The following is a 21,092-nucleotide window of genomic DNA, read 5'->3' on the forward strand; positions in this document are numbered from 1 at the left end:
GTTTAGTGTCTGCTCACCTCTGCTGAGGGTGGGGTGGGAGCTTTGGGTGCAGATGGAGCGTGTCGGTGTCTGGCAGATGGGGGAATAAGGAGCATCCTGCTGTCAGCCAGCTGCATCCTCTGCTGGATTTAAGGATGTAGGAATAGAGAGTGGGAGTATGCTACTAATCCAAATAGTGGAGTAATTGTACAAACAAGTGTTATGTTCACACAGCCCTCAGTACTGTGGGCCCAGGAGACGACTTTCCTTGAGGTGGCATTCCTCAAGGAGGTGGCTTTATCTTCACCTTGAGCTTGCATTGCATGCCACCAAAGCTCACCAAGGATCTGTGAGGGCTTCTGTGTGCTGTGAGTACATTCTCTTGCTCCATTTACCAGTCACAGGATAGTGTGCTCACACCTGCTTGGTGCCTTAAATGAGATACTCCCATCCATGGAGTCAACAGCATCCTGCCCATCAAACAACCTGCCCCAACCCCTTGGAATTTCAGTGCTCTGCTCCTCTCCTCTTTCAGTGGATTGCAGTTGTGTCTGGTGATGAGTGAGCCTATCCATCACTGTATCCAAAGAGATCCAAATGACTTCTTTTGACAGCTCTTATTCACACACTTCCCTGTGTCTCTGACGTCTCAATTATTGATGGGGCTCTCCTGGTAGGCAGCACTCTGTTCTCAGCATGGCTGCGTTCCAGCTCCCGTTCCCATTGAGTTCATGCACACACCATGCTGAACGCTTCTTTATGTGCAGAGCCACTGAAGTGGAAAGGGATCTTTATTACCATGTCAGCTCCAGGGCTACACAACCGATGGGGGCAGTGCAAGCCAAATCACACCACAGTTCAGCACTGGGAAATTTCCTCTCCCCCTCCTCTCCCAGGGAAGCCCAGCAGAGTCTTGTAAAATTAAATTATTTCATATATTTAATGGTGAAGATCCCTTGGTGAACCTCATTTGTGATGGGGGTCACCCTGCACTTGCATCTCTCTAAGAAACTTCAGTCCCCCATTGCCCCTGCAAGTATAAAATGGAGCATTTTTGGGATCAATGCCTTTCCCTGTGCTGTGGTATTAGCAAGTTCTCTGGCTTTACAGCGAGCTCCTTCTGACAAGGAACACTGACACACACAGAAAGGACCTTCAAAGCAGCAGTGTGGTGTTTTAGCAATATTGTCAAATTGGTTAAGAGTTAAAGCTGTGCCAGAGGGGTGATTGCAAAAGGCTGCTTGTTTTGTAGGGCTTTGTGTATGCAGGAGGTTCTGGATGTCTCGTGACATTGCTGCAGCAGAAGTCAGATAGAAGAATGATGAAGTGGTTGATTAGCTCCTGACATCTGTCCCAGCCTTGCCCTGCAGCCTTCTGTGGTTCAGAAGTAGCCAGAGGTTTTGTGTGTAGTAAATGAAGGCAGAAGGAAGGGGCATCTGCTGGAGAAGATAGGACCAGAGAGAAGCAGTGCTGTAGGGCTGCAGAGAGCTGGGAAAGGACACTTGGATTCTGTTTTTGGAAGTCTGTGACAGCGGGCACTTCATAGATTAGCTTTAGCATGAGAGAAAAAATCTGTGCTGACCTTCCAAAGCACTGAGGTGCTGGGAAGCATGAATGCCTTTGCAGTGAGCAGGGCAGTGCAGAAGTGAGAGGCTGGTCAGTGGAGGCTTCAGTGCCAGAGAGGACCCAACTGGAAGGTGTTGAGTGGGTGTGGACAACCTTGATAAGCTTAGTAGGAAGCTTACAGTCTGCATTCCCAGTGTGCTCCTTCACAGCTGGTCCTTCCCTAGCTGCCTTACCTGCTCTCTTTCCACCTGAGATGAGTTTTGCCTGAGAGCTTTGTGCTGCAGAGGCCAGATGCTACCAAAGGAGCAAAGGCAGCTGGACAGTTGCTGGTGGCTGCACAGTCAGAGCTTGACTGTTCATTTGGGGTCCATAAGGACTCCTGGTGACAAGCACAGGTTCCCTGTTCCCCCTTCTGGCTGACCATGGCAGTCCATCAGTAGGGCAGATTGACAGAAGAGTGTGGGTTGTGAATCAGTGACAGCACGGCTGCTTTGAGCTTTGGTTGCTGGGACAGACTTTAGTTAGTTGCACATCTCTCTGTGTGACAGCCTGACCCTGACCTTTCTCCTAGTGTGGTCCTCTTGTCACTGTGGGTGATGGCAACATCTTCTTGCCTGACAGTGTTGACCCAGATGGTCAAGCCATGTATAGTCCCCATTATCTAGGCCTTGCTAGCACTGGTAGGTGATGCAGAGATGGCTGAGCCTGCCAAGCAGGGTGTGTTTTATTTGTCTGGAATACCATGAGCAGACAAAGAAGGATTAAAATAACAGAAAGATGAAAACCTGTTATCTTTGGGAACTGTGATCATTCCTTTTGGGGGTAGGCAGGTTCCATGGGACCTCATTCCCCCAGATAGTGGAAAGGTCACCTTCCCATACCTGATTGCCCCAAGGCTTTCACTGGCATCCTGTCAAAACAAGGCTGTTTTCCTTTCTATTCTTGAGCTGTGCTGGGCACCCAGAGCCCAGGTGAGCTATAACCAGAGATGCTCAGTTACTACAGCCCCAAAGCCCACTTAGCTGAGAGCTGCAAACAAGAGGTTCAGGCACTCCAGAGTTTGTTCTGATCAAAATTATTGTTGAAAGTTGCCAAAGCCACAGTTTTGCCAAATTTTGTACTTTCTTTTGTGCTTCATCTCCACTGATTCTGTGGTGCAGTGCCTTTTCCACAAAGAAAAGGATCTGATGGATCTGTGTCTGCAATAATTTCTGTCCCGTTGGCCTCAGAGGTGCTTCCTGATATTCTTGCAGGAAAGCTTTGGAAAACCTGGCCCAGAAAAAATGTTTTTAAGCAATTCCTCCTTCAGTTCCCCAAACCAGGGCAGCTCACGTGGAAGGACTCTGCTTACAGAGCACATATGGCCAGCAGGGTGATTGCTTGGCTCCCTTGGGGAGGTTCCTTTGTTTCTTGCTGACCTCCTGCTCCCATGTGGTGGCTGCCATGTGCCATCATAGCATCTGGAGAGGCTGGACCCAGGCTTCATGGATCTTGGCCAGAAGAAGCATCCCCAGCCAGCCCTGCTAGTCCTGCCATGGACACTGCTCTCCAAAGTGGATCTGAGTGATCTGCTAAGCTGGTGCAAGGTCAGGGCTTGCAAGAAGGGGAGCTGTGGAGAGTGTTAAGAGGTCACTGTCTTGACAGTGGTATGAAGTGTGATATGTGAAACATGGACACTCCTGTTCTGTGGTGTTGCACGAGCTTGTGTTTCAGAATGGCTTACACTGGTAGGGGCATGGAAGTCAAGGGAACTCATCTGAATACCTGGTTCTTAGCTCAGTATTCAAGGTGGTGAATTTTTCAATGATTTCATGGCATGCAGTTTTATTTGGGTCAGTAAGTGCACAATGTATGACTTTGCTCCTCTTTAGGGAAGGGAGAATCAGTGCATCATCTAGTGATTCAGCAGACAAGGTTTCTTTACAGCCTGCAGGAGAAAGATGTTTTAATTCTGCGTTCATTCCTGAGTAAGCCATTAATTTGAGTTAGCATTGGAGCCCAGAGGAGAGGAGTCTGTGATCAAATGCAGTGGCTCAACGCTGCTCTCTCCTCCTTTCCTTGCTTGAAAAGGTCGGGCTCATCATAACAAACCTCCTTTGACTTTTAGCCCTTGTCATGATCTTCCCAGACCATTTCAAGAGTACTGCACAATCCAGCAGAGCCCTGCTGATAGTAATCTCTGTGACCCTGAAAATATGCATGAAAACTTGACAGCTACCTCCTCTAAAGGATGCTGCCCCTTTTACCCTCCCTGCTGGCTCCTGGTCAGGGTCTGCAGCTCTTTAGCTGAGCCCAGGGGCTGTACCTCATGACTGTGAGAGCTGGTGGGACACTGACCTGGGGGCCAGCAGCCTTCCCCAGGGTAATGAGGAACTGCTTGGATGTGCAGGGCTGTTGCAGAATTCAGGTCTGTGCTGTTTTCTAGGCAGTTCAGTGTATAAAATCACTGAAGACATTTTCAGCAAAAAAGTCTCCCCACAGAACCATTCTGTTGCTTGTTGAAAGAGGATTAATTTTTCCCCCTTAATAAAACAAGCAGCATTTGAAATCCAAAAACCTCTGCTGAATGCCTTCTTGGAGCTGCAACGAAAGCAGCTTCCAGGTCCCATCATAGCCTGCTGCCGGAGGCGGATCCAAACTGCAAACCCTTCTAACAGCTCTTTAATAACTCTGCACAGAAGGAAAAATCTGTCACCTTTCCCTCTGTGGTTTCTCCTCTTTTCTAATGCACTGGAGGAACGAGATGGAGCCGGGAAAGTTTTCAGAGAAAGACTCGTGGGAACTCCAGCTGCCGATGGAGAAACTCGTTTCTTTAGTGTCTGAGGGGAACCGCAATCGCTTTGGTGAAGGGTGGTGTGTGTGGGTGGGTTTGGAGGGGTGAGCTGTTACGACCCGTGCATTTCAGAGGAACCACGAACACTTTATAGTAACAAAGGGTGGAAAAAGCAAGAGGTTTCTGCAATGCATGTGACTTTTCCCTGAGGTTTGGAACCCCACAGTATGTTCCAGGCCATGGTGTTTGCGTGTCAGCCCTGGTGAGTTAAGCTTTCTCCCACAAGCCTTGCTTGAAGTTGCTGTAATGACTGAGACCCTAAAATGTTGCTTTTTTTTTTTCTCTCTCTCTTTTCATTGTCCCACACCCCTTCTCCTCTGTGCAGATGAAGCTCTCGTTTACCTTGGACCAGGAGAGTGGGATGCCTCAGGGCTGTTATATCTATCAGTACCGGGACAGCAACAAGTAAGTCCTGTGGAAGATTACACACAGCAAACAAGGGAAGGTGCAGTGAAAGGAGACTGCCCTGCCTTCTGAAAAAAAGGATCACAACTGCTTATACCACTTAAAAGTAGATTAAAGAAGGCTTCAGGCTTGACCTGAAACTGGGAACTGCTCATGTAAAGGCCAGATTATTTAAAATGCACAAGGCCCTGCAGCCCCCCTTTTTTTTTCCTCTAGCTTTTAAAAGCTGCATTTATTTGTGTAAAAGGCCTGCTTTTGGGACAGGCTTTGCCCAGGGGTGTTTGCAACTCACACTCTGCACTGCTGGTGCTTAAGTGACTCTGGGAGCATGGCCTGGGGGAAAGCAGCCAAAGGCTGCAGAGTACCTGAAAGCAGAGCCCTCACCTGTGCTTAGCTAGACCCACACAGCAGCCCATTCACTCTGCTAAAGCTCATGCATGGGTTCACTGAGTGGCCTTTGTGGTACCCTAGCCCCAGTGAAGCCACGTGCTCTGTTTTTGTAAGATACTATATGATATTCAGGGTTTGGATGTGTTTGGAGCACAGAGTCCTCTTTTTCTAGGTATTCTGCCTATTTTTACTAGCTGCTGTAGTGAATTGGCACCCAAAATGTTTTTATTTCAAATCACATTCTCATTATCAAATTGACAGCAGCAGCAGAGTTCAGGATATTTCTGTGTTTGCCCTGAATACCAGCATGTCATAAATCCATGGCCTGTTACTCCACCCATGTAGTTCTGCCTCTTGCCAGTTATTCAAGTTAACCTAAAAAATGAGAGTATATGAAATTGTCAATGAACAGAACAGTCTGTAATTAGATCTGCTCAGAAACGCCAGCAAGAGCGGTCCCAGCGAGGAAGAGGGACATCTGCAAATGCACAGAGCAGTGTCTTAGCTGTGAAATCTTAATATTTAAACAAGAAGGGAGATCATTTGTGGCAGACCCCTTTCTGCCTGAGGGTGGGTTATTATCACATGATACATGGTCCCATCCCAAGTATTCCAGCCCCAGAGCTTTGTATGAGCAGAGTTGGTACCTCCAGCACCACCAAGCTCACAGGGCAACGTGCAGCTCAGCGCCAAAGCATAAAATCAACAAGGGAAGAGCATTTGTTTTTGAGGGTTTTAAAGGCAGTGGCACACAATGGACAGCGAGGAAAAGAAACCCCCCAGACCTGCTGGGCTTTGTTAAGGATGTTTATAGACCAGTGTTTCTAATTGTGTGGTGTATATCTCATAAATCAGCAGCTGTGGTTTTTCTGCCACAGACCCTCCTCAGGCTCCAGTGGGTGTTTTCTGCCATTGTTTGAGGAAACTCCAGGGACATGAGTAGAGCTATTTTGTTTAAGTGCTAAGGCCAGTAGCAATTCCTCTTGGAAACTTTGCTGTTAGCTGTGAGAAGCCCAGTGTGTGACAAAGTAGCTGTGTCATGTTAACAGCTGTTGATTGAGAGGTGTATGTCTGTGTCTTGCATTTCTGGCAAGCATGGGAGCTGAGCCACGCTGGGCCATGCCAGCCAGGATCATGGCTTGAAAAAATACATTGTGGGCAGGATGAGTGGAATTGCAAGTAAATCCAGACTTCGTGTGTGCCTGACAGATCCAAACTGCAATTACACCTCCATTCAGGCTCCTGTACATTGTATTTCATAGCTTGCTTGACCAACCTGGGGAGAGCAGGATCCCATTTACCAGGGAGAGCCTTGTTAGGTTTGCACACATGCTTATCCCCCTGAAACCCGTGTGTGCAGCCCAGCACTTCCAGTGCTTGGCTGGTGAGCTGAAGCGTGAAGGTCTGTGCTACGGCTGACGCATTCTTGCAGGTAAAATGCCCTTGAGCTGAACATGTGCCTGGTTCTGGTTGTACCCTGGATGATTTTGGAGGAGCTCATGTGTGCTGCAGCTTTGTTAGCAACAAGAACTTTAAATTCAGATAGTGTTGGGGAGCACCAGACGTGGCTCCTGCTCAGCCAAGCAGACACTGTTCTTCTCAAGCACTGCACCTGTCACAGGGTTAATCTGATGTCCATGCAGTAACATGGCATTTGTCATGATAGTTTTTCCTTGTAGTCATTTTCCAGGAGTTGCAGGGCTTGTGTTCTCCCAAGTGTAGTCAGGCTTTTACAGTACCCATAAGGACTCAGGGGGTAAGAATTCTTCTACCTCCTAAAGATGTAGCCAGAATCTAAAGCAACATAACCTTGGTGTCCACATTGTATTTTGAAACTATTTATAGCCCAGAGAAGAAATACTGGTGAAACACTGCAAGTTCATGCATGGGAAGGACTGGAAATGTGCACCCCAGAGCCCAGTGCCCTCAGCAAAGCATCAGACCTGGGACCTGCCCCAGGGAAAGACTTACAGCAGGCATGCAGGTGTGTGAAGCTCTTGAGCAGCACCATTAACAGGAGGAAACTAAGGTGATTCTGGCTGGCAGAAACCCATTCTGACCTGGGGAGTGCACTCAATGCCCCAGAGATCTGCACATGCCAGGCTGTGCATGCCAAGGCTTGGTGTCATCCTGGTGACTAAAGGAATGTCCCTTCCCCTCCAAGTGGCAAATGCTGTTCCAAGCTGCAGCCAGACGGGGCCACCGGAGAACAGCGGATATTGGTCTCTCACGTGGAGAACAAAGGACTGCAGCATTGCTGAAACTGTAATTACCAGAGCAATTAATATTTCTATTGCTTTTAGGCTGGAAGTGCAAGTACTATGCAGGCTCATACCAGGGCAATCGATTGGAATTTGTTCCCTTTAAAATGATAAAAACCTTCCAAGGAAACGTTGCTGCTCCTGTCAGCTTTCAGTTGCCTGCCTGTCTGCAGGAGCATTCATTGGCACAGCACTCGCCTGCTCCACCCTTGCACCCTGTGTGCCAAACACTTCAGGTGCACTGGACTTAACAGAACCTTGGAAATCTTGGAAGTTTTGGATGGGGAGCAGAAGATGTCTGAGCAACCAGCTGCTTGCCCTGCTCTTCCAACCCTTGCTCTAATAGATAGGTATCCATTAGTGCACTTGATAGTCCCAGTGGCATCCTGGAGCTGTATGGAGGAAGGGGGCTGTCACTGTCCCTGCAGTCACAGGGGTGAGACCAGGGGACATCACTTCTCCTCTTCCTCCTGCTCAGTCCTAGGCATTTTCATCCTCTGGGCTGCCTTCCCAGCCTGCCAGCCCTTCCTGGCCCAAGAGGAAGTGGCTTGACCTGAGAGAAGTAAGCAGTGTGCTTTCTCATGTTTTATCCATGTTGCTTAAATTCTCCCTAATGGAGATCAGTCAGTGTAATGGACAGAGCCCCAGGCCGCTGCTCTGGGCTCTGTGGGACTCTGTCCTGCAAGGGGAGCACTGTGCTGTGACACAGACTGTGACAGGTGCTGGGTGACACTTGGAACGGGAGCATACTGTCAACCTTCAGATGGTCCTAGAGCAGTGACATCAAGGAGGGGACAGATGTCCTGTCAGGTGTTGACACAGCACATGTCAGGTGTTGACAGTGGGACTGGCTTTCTTTCACTGCTGCTTGACACAGGCTGGATTTCTCTGATCTTACACAGAATCCAGTTACAAAACCTAGCCTGGCAGTAAAAGACCATCAAGTTCATTCACATCCACCATGGCTCATGAATCCTGTCTTAAAACACGCACTCACCAAGTCCCTGCTCCAGGAATGTGATACGGGCTGTGCTGAGGAAGCACCAGCTGCCCACTCTGAAGCCAGCCTGCCTGACATGACTGGTCCTGCCCCTGTGGGCAGCAAGAAGGATAAGATCCATAAAGGATCATCATGAAAGACTTCTTCCAGCTTGTGTGTAGGAAGAACCAAAGCCAATTCAAGATCCCCCTGGAAGAAATTAATTGCAAGAAGTCCAGTGTCTTTTGGCTGTATCCAAGAAACAGAAAATGCAGTCTGTTCTCTGCACTCACCATCACTATCCAGATGCTTCTCTGGAGACCTCCTAGGCTCTGCCCACCTATCCACAGGAAGCCTGACTCTTCATATGCCTTTGTCTTCCCTCCCAAGTCTCTCTCTGGTTACTGCCACCTTTCGCAGATGTTGCTCAGGGTCTCTCTCATCCCAGACCCACCAGGGTAGGATAAAGCCCTGTCAAGCATGACACTTTCTTGTGCCCAGCTAGTACTTCTCCTTCAGTGTCCAGCTCCCTGGTTTTCCTGCTCCCTCAGTGTCCAGCTTTTGGTCTGTTTTTGTCTTCCCCACATCCCAGATTCCACCTTTGCTGATAGACCAGCTTGCAGCTCACCAAGGAATTTCATTTTAATTCTGTGCTGCAGCTGCAGTTTGTGTCAGGATTGTGAATTTGCAATGGGGGCTTTCATGTTCTCTTCAGAGTAATTTTGAAACCCAGAGTAGCAGCATCTTGCATGGAAGCACTTAGAGACCTCTTACAAAAGCAGCGTTGGAGTATTGATCACTTTCTCTCCGGGGACCCAGAGTGCTGCAGATCGAGCTGCTGTGCAGTGTAGCCACTTGCGGGCAGCACCACACAACTCTTCAGAATGAGAAGTGAAAAACAGCTCCAGTTGAAAGGAAAAGTGGTGCCCCCTTTTATATAGAGATCAATGATGTCTGGTACATTGGATTATCACTTAAAACACCAGGATTTCAAATGCCAGGGTGCATGCACTCCTGATGCTGACAGGCTCATGATACATAATGCTGTTTGGGTTACCAAGCGAGCTCCTCTGTGCAATCTTTTCATAAGGTGAATGTAATATCTGCGGTGATGTACCCAATGTTACATCAAGAGAGCAAACCTATAATTATGCTGGAATTGTTTGAACTGGTTATTTGTCACTAACACATTAGCTCACTCCATTTATTGCTCCCATTCAGGACTGCAGCAGTTTTGGTGTAAACAGAGTTTGGGTGGAGTTTTGGGAGGGTTTGTTTTTCTGAAAAAGAGCAAAGCAGAATTGTTAGGAGTTTATTCTTTTTTGCTAGAAGAGCTGTTGACTGGTAGTGTTAGGAAGAAAATATTTTAAGCAGCTGACACAGCTGTTGATGTGTTTTCAGAGATACTTCCCAGGTGTACAGCTCATGTGTTGGACTTTAGCATGGACGTGGTTGTTCTGCAATGAGCTGGCGGGTTTACCTAGGTGATTTGTAAGGTGTTTTGTTCCTTTTGAGAAATTGAGGCTTGCAGAGTGGGCTGTTTGCACAAGGAGCTGCTGCACAGCTCACACAGTCCCTGGGTGCCTGACTTGTCTTATTATTACATGGTTGTTTCATGGTACACATCCCAGCGAAGCAGCACTGCTTCTGTTGGTATAAAGGAACTCCCCTGATGGCATCTGATTTCCCAGTTAGTGATCATGCTCTGCCCCACTCCAACCTGCAAGGCTAGGGAAAAGCTCTGAAAGTGGCATGATCTTCTCCTGTTTATCTTGTCTGGTAGACTGGAATTTCATGGGGGAAATCCATGCACATGTCCCTTGACATCACAGGCTTGGACAGATGCTTTCTTGCAGCAGTTATTCACCTGAAACTTGTGAAATGCTTTCTTTAGATTTCAGAACAAAATAAAATTAATGCAATTACCAGGAAAAAAAGAAAGAGACGACAGCACATTGGTATTTTTCTTTTGATGCCATGTGTTGTTTTTTTGTTTCACTGTTGACACTAAACTTTACACAAATGCACCCTTCACCTGGTAAAGGGTAAGCGTTGGAGGTGGCCAACAAGGCTGGTGAATTATTCTGTCACTGTACATGTAGATAAACCAGTCCTCCTGGTTTTGGCATTGGTTCAGTGAAGGGTAAATTGTCCAGGAGAATAAGTCTGGAGGTTGACCTTTAAAACTTCGTAAGATATGTAATCCTTCCTGCCTGAGCTTGGTTTTCTGTCTTGCACCTCCAAAGGCTGTCGGGACATAAGCTGCAAAACAGCCTTTGCCACCTGTGACTTGGAGGAGCAGAGAGTTGTTCTTTCTTTCCAGAGGGGCCCCTAGCTCGGGTAGAAGGACTATTGCAAAAGGCTTTGCCCAGGTACTACATACCTGTTTTTCTTGACACAGATCTGTCTCCTCCTGCCACACTGCTGCTTAGTAAGAAGTTTCCAGTCCATCAGAGCTGGAGAAATAGTAACTGCCAGATCCTTGGGGTGTCAGTGCAATGAGGGGGATGCAAATAGAAAAGATGATCAAGGAAACCCGCCTTCTCCTTGAGCAGGCAGATGGGATTTGGACATAACCTCATCCCTTCCTAACAAATGTTTGAAGCTTTCTTTAGTGACTTACACAGTATCCCACAGTGACCAGCAGCTCTCTTTAAATCCTCAACAGAGCAGTTAGTATGTGCTCCCACCCAGAAGAGGCAGGACTGGGCTCTTAAGTCCCAATGAGTGTGGGACCTCTCTTCACTCCCTAGACTGAATCAAAGGAGTTTGTCATCTTACGTGTTTGCTTGGGAAGGAGCTGTAAAACCTCCTTGTGTCACTGTGCGGTGTCTGGGTATTTGGTGGCAGTCAGGAAGGTGAGAAAACCAGCTGCAGTTGTAATTGAGTCAGAGATGCTGTCTCCATGTGTCATCCTGGAGATCTGTTTACATATCCATTTGTTTAACAATATGTTTGGAAGCCCTCAGAAGCGTTTCGGCACCATTTCCCTGGCCTATATGTGTCTGACTAATGCTCAAGGCAGTGAGCTATATCTGGACTAGAATTGCTAACCTGTGGATATGGGTTTCTTAGCAGCCCTGAATTAGATGAGTCTGTGATTAGCCCTTACAAACATGGGAGAGGACAGATCTGACGTGAGAAAGAATGAATAATCGTCCCTCCACAAGAAGCACCTCACAGTTTCATCCTGAACCCAAGTGGCTGAATTGATTTTGTGTCAAGGAAGGCCCTCTCCTGAGCTGGGATCTGGCTAGAAAAATCACCAGACCCCCTAGCTATGCCTCTCCCAGCAACATTTCTAGGCATATCTTTATCTTAACAATTAGGGAAAATGACTCCTTGTTTTGGCCTAGTCTCTGTGTCATTGAATGTGTAGGCATAGTGGAGAGTGACTTCTCTGCCAGTAGCAGGTTTTGCTGGCCACCCTGGGATGTTACAAGCAGGAAATTATGGGACAGTGGGTGAGAGGATGTGCCACCTTCTTTTGCTTTGTCAGGAGATGCTTGGGGTACAAACTAAGGATGGGGAGTTGCTTGCAGGGACTGATAATAGGGTAAGACCAAAGGTGATGAAGGGAATCCTGAGTACTTGGAGCTGGCCATGATGAGGGATGCTCTGCTGGGGGATAAACCTGCCATTCCTGCTCCACATCCTGCTGTTGGACCTGTGCTGTCTGCCTGGAGGGAGCGAGGGTTTCGGTTTGCCACAGGCAGGACCTCTGTGGTGTGTGCAGCACTAAGTACCCCAGTTCCCCAGGGCATCAGCAGTGTGAGCTGGAGTAACTGGGTGGATTGGCAGCCACCTGGGATTGCTCTCTCATAAAGAGCTACTGGCTGAAAGCTGAAGTGTTCAGATTAGAAATAAAGCACGCATTTGAAAGGCAAAAGAGATTAACTGGGAAACTGGGCTGAGGGAAGAGCAAGGAGTTCTCTTTCAAGGACAAATGCACTTCTGGAATGTGTTTTAGACCCTGCAAGTCTTTTTTAACAGAGCAGTAGCTACCTGAAGGCCTCCAGGCACAGGGCATCAGCTGGTGAAATAATCTTCCTAGTCTTAAATCCCTGACACATTGATCTGTGTTAATGTAAAAGACCAGTTTTGCACTGACACCACTCCTCTCTCCATATTCTCTGCTGAGTTGGGCATTCCATGGACCTTATTGAAATTATGTCCTCACAAATTAGAGAGTAAGAGTGGAAGTATCTCTTCTTACCCTCTCCTGAGCAACTAAGGTCCCAGTTCTATTTTTCCAGCTACTGCTGTGCGTTTTTCTTGGTCCTGCTGCTTTTTCGATGCTTTTTTCCCACATTTCAGAGCAGCTACATCAGTCTGGCAGTGGATTCCACTCTCTCCACACCTCACTACTTCTTCTCCATTGAAAAAGGAACTCCAAGTCACATGCATGTTTTGTGTGCTCAGCTCCTCACTCAAGGTCACCCTGACTTGGGTTCCTTTACAGCTTAACACTTTCACCTCTTACAATTGGCCATGCATTACTCAATCTGGAGCCTAATGGATTTGTAACCTGACTTTGCCTGTCTCAGATGTTCCCAGTGATGTAGGAGGATTTGGGCACAACTTCCTTTCAAGTTAATGGAAGGATCTTGCTTGGAAAGAACCTGCTTGAGGATCTGAGTGTACTTTGCATTAATGTTTCCATTAATTTTAATGGAAGCTGGTTTGAAATTTCTCAGATCAGCTTTGAACATCTTAAATTTTGTGTCCTTCACCTGTCTCATCTGAAATGCAGCACTCTTAAATGAGCAGCCTCATTACTGGCCAAGATGTTCTGCAAGCTTTTTCTGCCTCTGGGAATGTCCTGTTCTCTGTTGATCCCCCTGGACCCCTCACCAGCTCACCACATGTGGAGTAGGAGCTCTATGGTCAGCTCCCAACTCAGAGGCTGCTCCTTGCATGGTCTCTGGCAAGTCACGACATCTGTTTCTGCTCCACCACCATCCATAGAGCAAAAAAAAGCAAGAATCCTCAGAGGCTTTTTTTATTAGCATTTATAAAGCACTTTGCCATCATCAAAAAGAAGGGAATAGAGAAGACTGAACTTTTATCATTGCCACTCAACTCTCAGTTTCTGCAAAGCTCTGCTGCTGTGGGCACAATTACCTGCACATGGTGTTCGGCTGGTACAGGCAGGTGCAGAGCCCAGCCTGGGTTTTAGCCTGGCTCATGTCTTGTCTGGTTTTCCTGCTTCTGCAGGGCCACACTGCTCTGGGCACTGTCCTGGTGAGCTGAACAACGCAGCATCCACTCTTCCCCTCCTACTTTCCTTGCTCTCTGCCCTTCAGCTCCTCCAGTAGCTTTGACACTTGAACACAACAGTGATTGACTGTTCCTGTACATCTCTGGCTGATCACATCACTGCTCACTCCTGCCTTGTGCAGCAGAGTTCTTGCCTCCCTCTGGGCTGCTTGTAGATATTTCCTTCCACCTCCACTGAGCTGAGCAGAGACCGACATCTCGACTGCTCATCACACCATCCCTGTGGTGAAAACCAGCTCTGGCAGAGCTCTTGTATATGTTGCATCTCTGTTATAATCTCATTTTGCTGAGACAGTCCAGGTTAAACAGTCTAATGTAGTAAAAGAGTTGATGCAAACACTGCTCATCTCAACATAATCAATTTAGTGATCAGCTACATGTGCAGTTGTCCTGACTTTCAAGAAAGACCACGCTGGCTTAGCCCCTCTGGAAGTACTCCTAGTAAGGAATTTGTGGTAAAATAGGACCTAAAGTGAGGTGAGGAGAAGTTATTGTTAATGAGTTTTTCATGCGTTATTGAAGCTCAGTGCTCATTTGCGTTCTTGCTGATAGACAGGAACCACCAGGTAATGTGGCTGGCCACAAGTGTCCAGGTAACTTGAGACAGGGTCCACCATGCATGAAGAAGTCTGGTGTGATTTATTTGCAGCATAAAGCAGGAGAAACTGGGAGCAGGCTGCCTGTGCTCACATGTACACTCCCAGCTGGGCCATCCCCAGGTCAGTTCCAGCCTCCAATAATTAGTGAGATGGATTGAATCTAGATTGATCTGTCTACTTTACAGAGTGAGCCAGTTCCAGCAAGTAATTCTCCTTTCCCTGTGTTTCCATGTTAAAAGGAAGGAGACCTTGTTAGATTTCTGGATAAATGGGAAGAACAGGGCAAGGTAGAAAAAAATGTGCTAATGTGTAGGAAGAATCACTGGTTCAGAAAGACATCATCAATATGGCCAGGCTGGGGCTGATCCATGTTGCTGTGTTGAAACTCTGCCTCTGGTCAGGCTACTGCAAAGGCAGGATTCAAAAACACTGCTATGTATTGCAAATTTGCAGCATTTTGCAGAGAGTCAGAATCTGGTTCAGAGCAGGAGGTTTTGGCACCAGTAACAGCCTGGACCAGAGCAGTGATGTTTGCTGCAGGGAATTCAGAGGAATTGCCTCTTGTGCTATTCTTTGACAGATGCACTCAGGTCAGTCAGATATTTACAGTCACTGAGAGAAAACTGAGGTTGTGGGAAAGCAGAGGAGAAGGGACACTTTTCTTCAGTGAATGTACAGGAGCAGGAATATGGTGCTGAGCTAATCTGCAGTTTATGTGGGATCTCTTTGGGGATGAGGTTTTGGGAGGGCAAATGGGAAGTGCAGAGCAGGGGATCAGTCCCTGGTTGAAACCAGTGGAGGAAGATTGAACATCTCATTAATGCTGTGTGTCACACCAGCTATTCAGGGCTCCACAGCCAAACTGTGATGACACTAACAGGGACACTTGACTGAGCTGGTTCTGGTCTGCCCTCTGTCTCAGCCACATCTTCTTGCTGCACTGTGATCAACAAGGACAGCAAAGAAACTGGAAAATTGGGCAGGGCATTTTCAAGGAGCGTGGCGAACCCTGAGGGGTGCAGCGCTCTGATCACAGCATGGTTATACAAACTGTTCTGCCCACACAGCCAAGGCAGGACCTTTGCCACAAAGGGATTTCTCTGTTGTACCCAGTATGCTCAATTTATAAGGGCACCATAAAAAGCGGTCAGAGAAGTATGACAGAGCACACCACAGCCAAACCAGCTTGGCGTTGTATCGCTGCAGAGAGCAGCAGGCAGGCCTGGAGAAAACAGCTTGCAAGCTGACTGACCAGAGAGCTGAGTGAAACAAAGGATGCATGTCCTGAGATCTGTCATGGGTGTAGCCATTTCTGAGCTCCCAAAAGTGCAAAGGGATGCTCTCCTAGCTGGCAGAGCAGTGAGGCTTTGTGCATGTTTATCCAGGGCTTTTGCCTTCATGGTGCCAGTGTGAGAGCCGAGAGCCACTGCTTGTCGTTGACAGCTCAGCTATTGTTGCAAAGTATGATTTAATAGCAAGACTTGATTACAACATGCAAATGTAGCTGCTGGGGGACTATCTCAGAGGTTTGTGGAGATTAGCTGTTAAATTGGCCAGTGCAAAAACATTATTAAGCAGAGAACATAATTACTCATCTTGTGCTTCTGTAGTATATAGAAGAGACAGATTTGTTTAAAAGCCAGCAAGTCCTATAAGGAGACAAGACTTGTGTAAATGCCACGTCATGTACTGCTGTATGTTGCAGCATATTTTATTAGAGAAGCAACACTTAATAACAACATTTGGGAACTTGTGGAAGAAATCCATTATATTATTCTGCATCATAAAAGCAAACCTAATGCCTAGTGCGTGAAGGCTGTGCAGATGTTGAAACATCTCTTTTTGGTGGTGGTTGATTGCTTTCTATGGAGATTGCATTATATGGATATAAACAAATCTAGCACTTGATATGAAATCTGGGAGCCAGGTTTTAAACTCATGCATCTGTCTTCTCTCTGTGCACGTTCCCTCTGAAATACATCAAGGTTCCCATTAACACCTTAAACATAGAAAGTAGAGTCAAAATGAGACTGTCAGCACATACAAAATGAACAACTGGGCGTGTGCTTGCTGTAATGTAATTCCCTTTCAGACCTAGAGTAGTCTGTGAGGTTTCATGAATAAAAAGCTCATTTATGTGTGAGGATGCAGGGAGGAGGACTGAAGTGTGGGGAGCTCGTTGGTGCTGCAGACCTGATTTGGGAGCAGTCTGTGGTTCAGGGATTTCCTCTTGCCTTGTGGCTCTCAGTAGCCCAGGCTGAGCTTGCAGGGGGTGATGCGCTGGCAGCTAGAGGGCTGAAGTCAGATGTCAAAATGCATTTGGCTAGTCAAAGCACTACACAGTTTGAGGAAAATCTTTTAACAGAGGAGTCAGGAGGACTGAATTAGGGAAACAGCTTGTTCCTAATGGAGTGTAGTTCCTGCAGTCCCGAGTGCTGGCATGGGAATGGGGTGATGTCAGGGCTGTCATTGCTGCTGTGCTGCAGTGGCTGCTGCTCACCCCTGATTCACATCACAGGACATTTCCTCTCCAGCATCCCAAATGCTCTGCTGAGTCTTCACTTGTCTTAGCAGGAGGAAGTATCCTCCCAAGCCTAAGTGGGCAAGATAAAGATTTCAAGGGGTTTTGATGAGAAACTCCTTGCCATTCTTTTGTTGCAGCTCAAGAGCTTTTGCGCACCAGTAATTGCTCCCCAGGCTGGTTCCTGTGTGACTCAGAGCTAAATGTGGAGCTGCTGTGAACCTCAGCATCCTGGCACAGTATGTCCCAGTCATTCTAAATTTGATTTCATAGTCAGTCCTCCTTCCTCCTTTTGGATGTGTCCATGCAAACAGAGGCTTGCTCCTCACCTTCTTCAGACTGGTAAATTTGCCACAGCTGAAGGCATCAGCTGTTCCAGGTGGTGCAGGCAAGGAAACAATGCTTGTGGCTGAGCTCGCTTTCCACTCAGAGCCATGAAGCACCTGAATCCCAACACAGCTCACCAGCATCTGCTGGGGTGACTGTGGGGTCCCTGGGAAGCAGGTCTGGCTGCATCCAGCAGCAGCATCTCCCTGCTTTCATTACTCAGTGCTGAAAACACCTGTGGGTGGTTTGCAAGCCGTAAGTGTCTGGAAAAGTGTGGTGTCAACTGGGGATACTGCACATCTTATCATCAGTGGGCATGAAGAGGTGGTACCTGCAGCTAGGTGCTGGGAGTGGGTGGAAGCAGGGACTGGGTCTGGGTCTCAGCAGGAGAGACCAGCTGAGGGTGCATCATCAAACCTGTAGGCAGAGGAGCAGGAAGGGACGTGGGGCAGCATGGGCTGAGCTAGGGCATCTTAGTCCCTGCACAGTCACATCTCAGTTACAGCTATTTTTAAGTAATGTTCATTGATAGTTTGTAATTAAGCCAAAAAGTGGGAGAAGCCAATAGCAATATTTCATAATAGTTTTGCCCCAGTTGTGTGAGGGCTATGTTTTTGAGCTGTCTGCATCTCCCTAAACAACATGTGCACACTTTGAAGCTGCATGTCCAGTGATCAGTGCTGATAAATGCCATAAGCTTCATGTGGTGGTAGTGTTACAACAGAAATCTCTGGTAGCCAGGGAGGAGACAGAAGTAATGTACTCCTCTGTTAACCTCCTTTTTTTCTGTGTGTACAGCTTGGGTGTGCAAGAGATCCATCTGTTAAATGGCTGTTAACCTGTTCTCAGAGTCTGGAGTGCAAGAAGTTGTTTGTGTGATCCTCTTCTCTGACAGAACTGGTGCTGCCTACAGGAGATGCCCTTAGCTGCAAACTGAGGTACTCTAGGAAGAGTTGCAGTAGTCTTGGTTCCATGAATTATAGTTTTACTGCACTGAGCAGTGTAGCACAATTTGAGTCAGGACCTGCTCCTAACAGGTTCTAAGAGTTTGCCACTGCTGCTCTGAAACCCTGGGCTGGAATAAGGCTGTGATAATTAATGGAAGTTAAAGTGCTCCTTCTGCCTGTGAGCTGGTTGGAAATGGAAAAGAAGAACCTGTCACAATTGTGACTGGCTCTAAACTACTGTCAGGCTTTCCTCCTTCCCTTCCCCTGCCCCAAGTGGAAAATTGTATTGGAAAGCAGCAGTTAGAGCACTTAAATCTTTCCACAGTTCATTTCAAGCTCCCTTTCTTCTTCCCAGCCATACCCAGGCCAGTTTGGGGCGCCGATGGGAGTCTGGCTGAAACCTGCAGGATGTTAAATAACAATGGAAGAGTGAGTTTCAAAGGGGGTATAATGTGCCTGGATTGCACGTACCCTAAGCTGCATTTCCCATGCTTTGACATTCAGCCCATCCATGCTTCGCTCCCAAACTGTTTCCTTTCCATATGGGATCTGTCTGGGTGTGATATGGAGCAAGCCCAGGCTGAAATGGGGTTGGTGCCTCTCCTGCTGTGGAGGGACATGTTCCCACAAACATCCACACAAGCTGCTGGTGTCCATCATGTCCAGACAGCAGTAAGTGAGCACATGAAGCGTGGGCAGTAACAGAAGCTGATGTATCCCCTTTGGTGGATTTCCAGATTTTTGTAATCCCTGCCCTTTGCCAGGTACTTGGATTGTCTGTTTAAACCATTATGCGTCCCCTTTCTCTTAACACCTCTTGGCACAGTCACATTGCTGCTGCAGGCAGTGGTTCTGAGTGGCTTTGTCCCCTGCTGAAACTGGTCAGTGAAGATCTGATGGAGCTTCAGTGTCGTTCTCAGCTGTCCAGATTCAACAAGTTGATCAATTGGAGGAAGCTCCCAAAGCTTTTCCTTGGATGTTACAGAGTAACCCTTGGTAGAGAGCTGAAGGCCCAATACATAGGTTGGACCCACTCCTGCTGCCTCCTTGGGGCCAAGTTATACAAGTGAAAACTTCCCACCGTGGTATGGCCCTCAGATATTATCCATTATTGATTTTTCAGGTAAGCAGCAATGATATTGCAATAAGAAGTCCAAGAACATTCAAGAGACACTTCAACGCTTTGTGATGATTAAGGGAGCAGGAGAACAGGCAATGTCCTCCCTATTCTTCCAGTTACAGGAAATTATAAGGGAAGAAACAGTAAGAACCAGTAGGTCAATACCTGGCTCCAGGCCTGGGGTCACTGAAGAATTTGGGGGTTTTTGCTCATAGGTTGCTTTATACAGCACCAGACCTGCTGGTGACAGACAGGGTACATGTGTTTCAAAGTGGTTAAAAGGATTTTTGCCCAAGACTTAGCAGGGCTCATTGGAAGAGCTTTAAACTAGATTTGAAGGGGGAGAATGATAAAACCAGGCTTCTTCTAAATGTACATTTCCCCTGTTTATTCAAGAGTTAAGCAGTCTGAGAGACGCAGCACTCGTAGCCAGGTATCTGTCAGGCTTGCATTGGAGGCTCACCAAAGCATGAGGATATATGGTTTTATTTCTGTTTTGTCATTTGGAGATTGCTACTCAATGTCTGTAGGACAAGAAAGCTCCAGGGCATCTTAGGATATGCCATGTGCTCCAAGAGATGTTGTTTTGGCTTTGCAACATTCAAATGCAAAGTCAAGAATTGATGCCTGAAGTGCTCCTTTTCCAAGGATTAAAAGGCACTGCCAAGGCTTTGCAAGATGACAGTGTTGCAAATCTTACCGTGATCCAGTGCTGAGATCTGTCTGTTTCATCAGCACAAATGGGCTGACAGATCTGTGTCTCTACTTTCTGGCAATTTTTTCAGAACATTGATCTGTGCTGCTGCTGAACTCTGGAAGAGTTGGCAGGTAACATTGCAAGAGTTCTTCTTCATCACACCTAGGTCTTAATTTTAACCAAGCTTCACTTCATCTAGTAAAACCCTGGCCCAAAGGAGCAGTTTCAGGATATCATCACAGATCTAGCTTCGGTTTCTCTGTTCATAGATGGAACCAAGGGATCCATAAAAGTCAGTGGAGGAACTAGCTGGAGTAACCAAGTTATGACTGTGACAATCAGGGATGGAGGTATTTGCTAAATTCACCCAGCAGCATGTGAGGTTTTGCAGAAACTGGCATCAAAGAGAGCTTGTTCTCACTTCTGTTCAATCTCAGTAGAGGAACTGGGACATGAAAAAAAGTCCTTTCTTACCATGCAGCTCTGGAGAGTCATCATATTCATCTCTGGACTTGAAGGATATGATTCTCCCTTGCTTACAGTGATGGGTCCCATGCTACTCATCCTCACCTGTTATGGTGTCATTGAAACTGCCTCATTTGTCCTCATCTGCCATCTGGCTGGCAGGAGCTCTCCGTCACCCACAGCCACACACCCTCCAAGGTGTTGTTCAGGACCCTTTCCCATGCCACTCAGCTTTCTCCATGGGGGTCCAACTCCAGTGGGATGTTTATCCATTTTTCCTCAATCCCAGTGTGTAAATGAGGCTAATTTCAGCCTGTCATGATGTGTGGGCTCACCAGAACGTCACTGTAAATCCAGATCTGAACATTTTCTTGTAATGGACAGGGTGGTGAAATTGCATTGCTGCCTTTAACCTCAGGCTGTCCTTAGACCAAACCAGACTCTTCACATCCCCTGCATCAGTAAATCAAACAGCTTTTGAATCGATGCACATAAAAGTCAAGGGAGAGAAGTTACAGATGGAAAAGACCCATTGTACCTTGAGCCTGTCCTGCTGCAGAGGGGGTAAGGCTCTCTTAGGAATTCAAGGCAAAGCTCCAAGCCTGCTGGCTGAGGCCAGGCAGGGTGAGAGTCCTGCCTGGGGAAATATGTGGGGTGGGGAGAGACTGCCTAAATTTCCTGCAGCTTTTCCATTTTGCTCATCTCTGCATTTTATTCCCTTGG

At 47.3% G+C, this 21,092-nt stretch overlaps 1 protein-coding gene across 4 annotated transcripts in view; it reads left to right on the plus strand.

The window, feature by feature from the left end:
• DIS3L2 (DIS3 like 3'-5' exoribonuclease 2) overlaps nucleotides 1-21,092 on the plus strand; it is a 178,437-nt gene that overhangs the window by 136,370 nt on the left and 20,975 nt on the right. For all 4 annotated transcript variants that reach the window (XM_015637358.2, XM_015637359.2, XM_015637357.3 and 1 more), the window contains exon 15: nucleotides 4,704-4,783. In XM_015637358.2, coding sequence (XP_015492844.1) covers nucleotides 4,704-4,783 — 80 coding nt within the window. The remainder of the gene's footprint in view (nucleotides 1-4,703; nucleotides 4,784-21,092) is intronic.

Source organism: Parus major, chromosome 9 (genome assembly GCF_001522545.3).
Source record: "Parus major isolate Abel chromosome 9, Parus_major1.1, whole genome shotgun sequence".
Lineage (NCBI taxonomy): Eukaryota > Metazoa > Chordata > Aves > Passeriformes > Paridae > Parus > Parus major.